The sequence below is a fragment of the Dromaius novaehollandiae genome, chromosome 4, assembly GCF_036370855.1.
Source record: "Dromaius novaehollandiae isolate bDroNov1 chromosome 4, bDroNov1.hap1, whole genome shotgun sequence".
NCBI lineage: Eukaryota > Metazoa > Chordata > Aves > Casuariiformes > Dromaiidae > Dromaius > Dromaius novaehollandiae.
The window spans coordinates 24,121,113-24,130,914 of record NC_088101.1 but is presented as its reverse complement, the minus strand read 5'-3'; the positions used below and the strand labels follow the sequence as shown (position 1 = coordinate 24,130,914).

The window sequence follows — 9,802 nt, the reverse complement described above, 5'->3', positions numbered from 1 at the left end:
TGAGGTAAAAAAAAGTTTCAAAAATGCATTAAAGAAGAGGCGGGTCAGGCACTCAGTCTTTCAGTTAAGTCAACACTGATTTGACCTACAGGAAATAGATTTACATTCCCGAGACACAATGTTTGATTTCAAATCCCTATCGCGCACGATTGCATATACCGAGAACAAGGAGCCCGTGTATCTCAGTACGCATACACATCCACATACGCACGCACTGGGTACTTCAAACAGCATTTGTTTGAGTAAAAATATACTTCCAACAACAGAATTTCTCTATTAAATCCATGTTTATTGCTTAAGTTTTATCACAGTGGAGATTAAATTATGCTTAATCATCCGGTCAGTGCTTTTGTACCTTCTTCAATGCCAAAAACATTTAAACCAAGTCATTCATACACTCGAAGTCTTACTACCACCCCACCATTCATCGCCTCTGTGTGCTCCTTTAGTGGCCACGAACTGGTAAGATTGTAAAAAGGTATAGCTAACAGGCTTATTTATAATACCATTTTCTTCAAGTATTCAGAAAACAGTACAAGAAGCTGTACTGTGTATTAGAAACGTATCTGTACTGTTATTTATTGCTACAGGGCCGAGGCTCCTGAGGGGATGATAGTGAAACATCGCATCACCGTGTACGAAGATGATCTCAGCGCTCTGCAGCCACCACAACTCTTCCCATGTTAGTGAACAAACACTAGATAAACGGGTTTCTCGCCTCTCTCTTCCAGACATGGGATTTCGAACTACAAATAAATAAAAGCAGACACTCACAACATGTGTAGTGCAAATTCCAAGTAAACAGAGTGACATGGAAAGGAGCGCATAGTTGCCAACTCCGGGTCAGCAGGGCAGCCCCGATTTCCCGCCCGGCACCCTCCGACGCGGCCCGGGGCGTCCCACGTCAGCTGCAGTGATTGAAGGAGATTGTAGCGGGGGCGGACGAGACGGTCGCCGCTCGCTTCATGCCCGGGCAGCCGGGCTGAAGGCCACGCGCGGCACCAGCCCTCGGCCGGGGCGGCGGGTCCCGGCCCGGTGCACGGCCCCTCTCGTCCCGCGCTCGGAGGAGTGGCATTGGCAACTATGCAGCGTGGATTGTGTGGCCCAGACTAGTAGAAGGTAATGTTTTTCCAGATACAACCATCGAAAGAGAACATCTACAACATTGTGATTTAGGAAAAAAAAAAAATTAACAACAATGATAATTAACAGGAAAGACATTCAACTTTTTTGCGTGGGTGGGTGTTTGTTTTTAAACAAACCCCAAAGAGCGGTTTGATTCTGCATTGCTCTGGGCCATGACAAAAACTTCTGCATTAAGCAAGGGCTAGATTTTTTTTTTTTAAAGTTTCATTTATTTTTCCTAATTATGCAATCTACTTCCCACACAGCCATAGTTTTAACTGAAATAAAACACCCTAATATTTTTATGGCATAAATTATATACGCAGAGAAAGACGACACGTAAAATTTTATATAAATTAAAAATTAAGACTTACTGTAGACTTGCTCAATACCCTTTGCTCTAAAGTAATGGTAAAGAGCAAAAGAGTCACACAGTTTATCAGGAAAAAGGTAGTACACATTTTTAAGTTTTTCTTCAGTGCTCATTTTAAGAGTTTTTTTCACATCTGTGTTCTCAGTCTGCAACTTGCTATTTCTTGCAGATCAAACATTGGGAATTTTTTTTTTTTTTTTTTAAAACATCATTCTTAGACAGCATGTTGAACTGTCAACGGATATAACACAGAGCTAGCACTAAAGCTCTCTCAGCAAAAGGATGGATACATTAAAATAATAAAAAAATAAAAGGAAAAATCCCTTTGTAAATAAAAAGAAACCTTTCCTCATCTGGGACACACGCATTTAGCTTTTAAAAACTGAAAATTCATAAATATGGTCATTGTATAACTTTAGAGAATTAAGGCTTCTAAAAACTTCTGTGCCAAAATAACGTCTCTGCATCAGTATTAAGAATAAAACACACTTTCCGTTTTAGGTTGTGCTTTCTTTTCTTTTTTTTTTCTTTTCTTTTCTAAAGACTTTTCTTAGTTCTGTAGAATTTTGTCACGTAAGATTACATACTGTAGGGGAGTGTTAGAACTGCTTATTGAGGTTTTAAGTAGTTGTTAGACTAAGTTACAGCGATAAAATTCGATTACTGATCTGATTCATTACTACTTTACATGGGATGGTTGGCTCATTTCACCTTTTTTTCATGTTTAATGTGGCCATTTCTTCTATACTTTCCGTTGGGTATCCCATTCTGGTAATGTCCATTAACAGCGCTATGTTCACCACTTGACCAAAGATGGTTGCTCTGTTTGCGGATAAACTTTGTCATCCTGGCCAAAATATAATAAGATAAGGCAGCACCCACTAGTACAACAAAAGCAATATCCAGTAAGAAATACTGATATAAAGAGATGCTGTAAACAGCGGCACGCAGATGCTGCGCTCCGTTGTGCCGGAGGATGTAGTTGATCCAGTACACAGTCCGGTTAATGGGGTGACCCGGCTGGTCTCGGTGGATTTCCGACAGCCTCTGCGCTCGTTGCCGGTAGCTGCGCAAAAGGGACAAAGAACGGGACAAAGTGAAAATTGCATCCAGCTCTCAGACTAGTGCAAGCCTCTAAGTATATACTTAGGCCTCTTCAGATCAAAGCGTAAATTTTTGTGGGAATCCCACAGCAACGCGCATGTAGAAGAAGATACACAACAGATAATCCATCTTCAAATCAGTCTTTACAGCTCACTGCAAAGGAATTACTAAAAATATAGACCCATAGGTGACCAAAGGCTGAAATTCACCCCCTAGCAGAAGGCCAGGAGAAGTGATAAAGTGCCAGACTGACCTGCTATCAGAAGGGAATCTTAGCTAAATAAAAATTAATTTTATCACATGAGACACGTTTGCCCTTCCATTGCAAGGGGCAACATACCCTCACCAACACACATACTCTTGTGCAATTAAATATGGAAAATAAACTTGGAAATATTAGAGAAACAGAAGAAAGTGGGAAACTCATTTTTGTGCAGTAGTAGATTTCTTTTCACACCCAGAGTTTGGCTTTTTTTTTTTTTTTTTTTTTTTTTTTTTTTTAAATAAATAGCTGGCTGTCCCTTGTAGCTGATCAAATCAAATTCACTTCCTCCCCACCCAGCTGCAAGATAGACAGGTTACTTATGCAGAACTTGGCTTTTAACTTCGGATAATCATATGACAGAAAGTTGATGCAACTGAAGTTTATGGGATTTCTTTGGCAATGTTGTCCTTCACTGAGGCTCCACGCCTAACTAGTCTAATCCTTAAAGATTTCTTTTTCCAAGGCAAGTGCTGCTTAAAGACGTTGTTCCCGTGAAGTCAAGAAATACTGTCATCATCCCATACTCCAAAATTTCTACTAACTTAATACAATGAACAACCAGCTAAAACATCATTGTTTTTAATTTGGAGATAGTCTGAACATCATAAATGTTAAAAATAGATTCAGAACAAACTTCTAAATTGTCCCTCCTGCTATTTTAGTAACATTGACCTAATTTATTTGATAGAATTAGAAATAATTACAAAGTTCATGAGCTTTTCCTTATTCCACCTGAATGACCAAAAAAAATATTTACAAAAAAACAGACCGGAGCCCTTGGATTCACAGAAATTTGTTGTGATGAAAATATTTAAAAAAAAAAGGTGACTGATACTCCTGACCCCAAAAGGTATATGAGTAGCTAGAACAGAAAAAGAATTTTGCATTTTTTTTTAATCAAATCATAGGAGTTTAGAAAAGAGTCACTTTTTTTGGAGTGCTTCCGTATTTTTAGCTACAGTTCAAACACTGCACCCCACAATCATACAAGTATATTTTGCTCAAGGCTCCTCAGGCAGCACAAGCAAACTCCTCAGTATGCTACTGTGGTGTAATCAGGACACATTAAAAGAGATGTTGGTCTGCAAAGACAAATAAGTCAGGTCAGCTTTGTTTCTATGACCTTGTTGTCTTGTCCTTCATATGGCAACTGTCACATATTTACAAAGACAGAAAAAAATGAGACTATTGAGTCTTGGTATACTGAGTAACATGGTTAGCATCTGAACAGAAACGGGGTCAATTGAGTAATGTTGTGAAATGGGAGAGCTAGGAGAAGACTTGCCCCAACTACATAAAAATCTCAAGAGGCGTTTTTTCCCCATGCACAAAGATTGTCTACATACATATTTATCCTATCACAATAATTTTAAATAAAAACAAGAAACAACCACCCCAAGCACTCCATACCTGGGATCATTAATAACTTTTACTAGCGCTTCATACAATTCACCCTCAGTGATGGTCTTCCAGTTCAACAGTATTCCCATGCCTTTAGCCTGCACTCGAGTCATAGTATCATAATGGTCACCAAAAAGGGGGATTCCCACCACAGGGACCCCGTGGTACATGGTTTCAAAAATACTGTTCAAACCACCATGACTAAGAAAGGCTTTGATGTTAGAGTGACCTGAAAAAAATAAGAAACATGAAGGGAAAAAATTATTTACATCTAAAAACTGTAAAGTTATTGAAGCAACTGGGTACAACACATCTATCACCGCGTTTCTGTGGCTACAATTCAGAAAGGTAAGATGGGGGCGACTTGTTCTGAAGTTCTCCGTAAATCCCATTCGGCAGAAATTTTGCGTACATTACATAATTTTCTTACATACTAAGAGACAGGGAGCAGCCAATACAAAGAAAATTCTCCCGTATATGAGCTGTGTAAAGCAACCGATAATAGAGTAATTAGTATAATATTTACTCTTGAGTAACTGTAGTTGGCAACTACAAATGGCGTTTACTAGTTTAGCATTACGAACAAGCCGGGGCAGAGCCTTCTTCCTCATCATTCCTATGAAATACACGCTATTTAATGACACGACAGCTGACGCTGCATTCTCTCCCCAAAGCTTCAGCCGAGCAAGATCCAACAATAACGATAACAATAACCTACTTCATGTAATGGAAGAGTGAGGCTGCCTCAGACCAGTTTTGTAACCAAAACAAGTTACTTGGATTAAAAGTCATTTGCCTGATGACCACATTATGGTAAATACTCCTGCTGACATGCACGTACATTCATTCACGCATACATATAGCCTTAATGCATCATCAGCACTCATCGTAACACCGGAGCTGCTCTGTGAACGCACGACATCTAGGTATCCCAGAGATGACCGTAAACATTTTGCACTCCCTAGGATCTGTGATGAATTCAACTACACATCAGCACAGAAGGAAGAAAAAGAAAACTAAAGACACAGACTCTAATATAAACTTTACCAAAAGATGAAAGAATAGCAAGTGTTATCTCTGCACCTGAGAACTCAAGAGTATCTCAGATTAGTTAAACAGTACATACAGATCCCTCAGACTTGTTTTGGTGCAATGTGAACGATTATGTATGCTCAGTTTTATGATTCTTCTGTGAAAAGATGAGCAGAGGCCATACTTTTTCATAACATACAGAAATTAACAATCCAGAGTTCCCTTAAAATAGCAGGTTCTGGAAAGCTTCTACTTATCTGTCTTTCATACATATATATGTATATATATGTGTGTGTGTATATATATATATATATATATATATATATATATATATATATATATATATATATATAAAAATAAATCTTGAACTGCATAACTTCCACAGTATACAAGAATTTTGACAGGAAATTTTCCCATTTATTAGGCCAAATAGTCTTTGGAATAATTATGCATTCCCACTCAATTAATTTAAGGAAAAAACGGGGTTGATACTAAGGAAAGAGAATTAATATCACTAAAGTGTTTGACTTAATCTTCTTGAAATCTCACAGACATCAAAAACACTTCCATATTTTTCTCTATTACTTCCAGTACTGAAATTACCTCTGATTTGCAGTGACTGGTATTTCAGTACAATATTGTCAGGAGTGCAACTTGAACCTGACTGAAAATAATCAGTATATCACCACAGTAGACACTTACCAAGCAGGTCATTTTGTGGTAACCATTCTGTAAGCTTTGTATTGTTGCCTAAATTCCTTGGTTTGTTTCCTGAAAACCTAGAAAAATAAAATCAAATTAAAATTAAGCTATCAAAAGCTCCAAAACTGATCAACTCCAAACAGAGAATCAACCCAAATAATCCATGATAATTATGAAGTAGATTTCCAGGTATATGGGGGTACTTTTATTTATCACTACCTGAAAACAAAAGTCTCAACCAAAATGTTGTAACGTAAATAACCGGTAACTACAAAACAGCTTCTCATCACTCAAATTCCTTGCAGTCTGGCTTGAAAGGCTACCTATTCTATTTACATAATGGCAGTGCAGTTATTTCTGAGTGTATCTAACATATATGTCATACTACTGTGATTGGCAGGCAGTTTTAAAACCTCTCTATGGTTCCAAGTCCATAGTTTTACTGAAAAAAACTCTGACTAGTACCACATAAATAACTCCACTAAGAACATCCCATCAGCACGTGAACAACACACCCTACCATCAACCAGGCGTTCCCTCTCAACCGGCCAGTTCCCTATAGCTTTTGAGAGTTGACACCGTATTTAAAAAGAAATTACTAATACAAGCAAGGGAAAGGGTGACAGCTAAGCTCATGAGGCCAGAACCTGTTGAGAAGATGAAGAGATGGGGATTGAGCTGTAGGACTGTTTTTCTTACGTGCTCAGCTGCCTATGAAATCCAACGGCAATGCCTTGCTCATCCAAGAGTGCTGGAAAAGTTTAACCCATAGAATATGGGCTCAAAGTACTTACTGATTTACATTTCAATGTTACATACAGTTAAAATATCAAGTTAACTATAAACGAGGGGGGAGAAAAATCAGTGACTACTAGTGCATTTTTCATAGTTCTGTGACAGCTCCATCAGAAGGCATAAAGTATTCTGCTTATCAGAGAGCACTGGAATTACAACTTCATGAAAAATCACCTTCATATTCTCAATTAAGTAAACACATTTTTACAACCAACTTGTACGTTCTATACATTGGAAAAAAAAACCCTATGCTATTTACACTACCTTATCTAAAGCAAATAAACTACGCTACTTGTTTTGGCTCTAACTAGTACTGCCTAACCGGAAGCACATAAAGGACTATAAGGACTTACTTAATTTGGCATCATGACATAAGACTGTCAGCAGTACCATTCTCAAAAAAATCTAAAACTTCAAGTATAAAAAGAAAGCTACCCACTTCCAACATTGACCACAGGTCAACGGTCTAAAGAACAAAAATCGCAAACTAAAGTTAGACTTGTAATTTCACATTTAGGTGTCTAATTATTGAACTCAGAAACTCCTACTGAGGTCACTGAAAGCCACCTGCACAGCTCTTCTGAAGACCGTAGCTTAAACCGAGTCCCACAGAGATCTCCCTCTTCCAAGAATGATGATGGAAAGAAATAGCATGTGGGTTCCCTTATCCAAAAGCCGTTCAGAAGATAATAGATCATGAAAATGAAACAAACAAACAAAAATACTACTACAAGAAAACACTGAGGAAAATTTAAAGAAAATAATTTTTAACAGAAAAGAAAGCTTCAATTGAAATTATTGCTTTTCCATTAAAAAAAACTACTCCCAAGAAAAACCCACTGAAATCAAATATGTACTACAGAGTAGACACTTTCCACAGACAAAATTCCTGGCAAAGAGTGCTACAAGGATGGGACAAAAGAAAAGCAGTAAGAGGAATTGTGACTAATAATTTAAAGCCAAGTAGTGTTGGAGTCTTTGTATGGAACAAAGATATATCATCCCCATCTCAAACAAAAACTGGAAAGATCTTAACTGGAACTATGAAGGCTTCTATGGCATGGCCTAAAGAATTCCAGTTTTCTTGTTCACGAGCGGAGTTCACTATTTCAAGGTTTTTAAAACACGTTGAAATGAAAATGGCCCCTGAGAGATGGGGGTGGAGAGGAAACGCTGAATAGACTGGTTAAGTATGCACAACTGAAGTATAACTCACTCCTGAGCTGCAGCAAGGACCGATTCTCAGAAAGAGACTTTGTATACTACAATACCACAAAAAAGCAGCCATCACTACAACAATCCTTGCTATTCTGAAAGCCTTCTAAAATGCTACCTTTCAGGCCACAATTGTCTGATCATATAAGCTAACAATAATGGCAAGAGGTGAAAAAAAGCTTTCACTGAAGAAGTATGAAGTTTTCAAGTGGAAAATATTTTAAGAGCACTCTGTAACTGTATATGTTACCTTAAATATGTCTTGAACTCTACTCTGTGATGGAGAGCAGAATATGTTTCCTTTACAGAAGAAGGGTCAGAATGCTACCTGGCCTAAAAACGCAGAGCAAAGCTCATCTTGCCATTACGCTAGGCTGTTTGACAACCAAGCTTTATGCTACCGTTTATTGGGGGGGGGGGGGGGGGGGTGGCAGTCATAGACAATCTTAGCAAAGCAAGTAGGCTGCATGTGAAGTGAGGTCTTACTATGAGCAACATGAAAGACTCTTATTGCCAAATGAAGTTAAGAATGAGGGGAAAAACACAAACAAGGAAGAGATCTGACAGTGCAGAAAACTTAAGGATTGGCATAAGGAAGGAAGAACGAGGGCTACATCAACCCAGTCAGGGTCAGAGGAGAGAGAAGCAGCACCGGGGAAAGGGCATTTCCCCTCTGCATAACAGCTTACAGAGACTTTTATCCTTTCTGTGACGTACACTGTCTTGATCCTTCCTAAGGTTAAATCAGCAGAATGTCATTCTCACTCCCTGGTGTGTCATCTTTACCAGAAACGATGACAGTATGTCGCTAATGTTAAAACCTCAGACTCTTTTCACTGTCCCCAATCCTTCCATCACATCCTTCTGGGATACATACTCAGCACGGGATTATAACCTATGCCCTATTCTGCCAAGAAATCATAGCTCCTCCATCTTACTAGGGGACCGCAATAATTCCACAAAAAGCATCTTTCAAAACGGTCAGGTCCCCTGTGCCACCACCCTGGCTATCTGAACTGCAGACTCTGCATTCGATGGCACTCTAGACCATGGTGGTATGACAGAAATTGAGTCTCTGTCAAATCCCCGCCACCGCCAAAGTACTTCTACCATTGCACTTACCTCCAAATAACTCTCTGGGGCAGTCTTGCCAAGGCATGTGCTAACTTATTTGCTATATCTTCTGACAGATACTTCACTCCAGCTCCGAATGAGACGAGGACAAAGCCATTTTCATTAGCACCATTCACCCATGTTTGGAGATCCTGTTAAAATGAAAATTTATACTGAGCACTGTAGAAACACGGGCAAGCCACAGAAACAGATTAAATAGGCATTGCTTTGCAGAAACATTTGTTGCTCCCTACATTACTTAACAAGTCAAGTTTCAAAAGTCCTAACAGTTTGGGAACTCACTGAGTACAGTGACCTGGACCTTCAGAATACAGTGTAGACTATGACTGTTAAAGCTCTTCCTGATTTGTTTCAGCATTCATATCAACGACCAGTTTCATAAGACAATTTGTCCTTTCTTAACTGATCAAAGTTGACACAGGTTTACATGTAAAATACAGCATTTTAACTCAGCAAAATGTAAATAGATCTCTGCATCTTGTAGTATCCCCTGAAAATAAAAATACAAGAAACACACGAATGAAGTCTGAGACTCAGATGTTTGATCTTTGGCCTTAGAGAAAGCGAGAGTAGTTCATAAAACTGTTTTTTATTTAATTTATATAAAAATAGCAGAACTTGAAAGAAGCCAGAGCTTTCAAAAAACACCTGCTTCC

General features: G+C 38.6%; 1 protein-coding gene across 3 annotated transcripts in view; it reads right to left on the bottom strand.

The window, feature by feature from the left end:
* Positions 1 to 268: 268 nt before the first annotated feature.
* UGT8 (UDP glycosyltransferase 8) overlaps positions 269 to 9,802 on the bottom strand; it is a 47,262-nt gene continuing 37,728 nt past the window's right edge. For all 3 annotated transcript variants that reach the window (XM_064510624.1, XM_026105309.2, XM_026105310.2), the window contains exons 3-6: positions 9,135 to 9,277; positions 6,003 to 6,079; positions 4,278 to 4,497; positions 269 to 2,564 (exon numbers count right to left, since the gene is read on the bottom strand). In XM_064510624.1, coding sequence (XP_064366694.1) covers positions 2,201 to 2,564; positions 4,278 to 4,497; positions 6,003 to 6,079; positions 9,135 to 9,277 — 804 coding nt within the window. In that variant the 3' untranslated portion in view covers positions 269 to 2,200. The remainder of the gene's footprint in view (positions 2,565 to 4,277; positions 4,498 to 6,002; positions 6,080 to 9,134; positions 9,278 to 9,802) is intronic.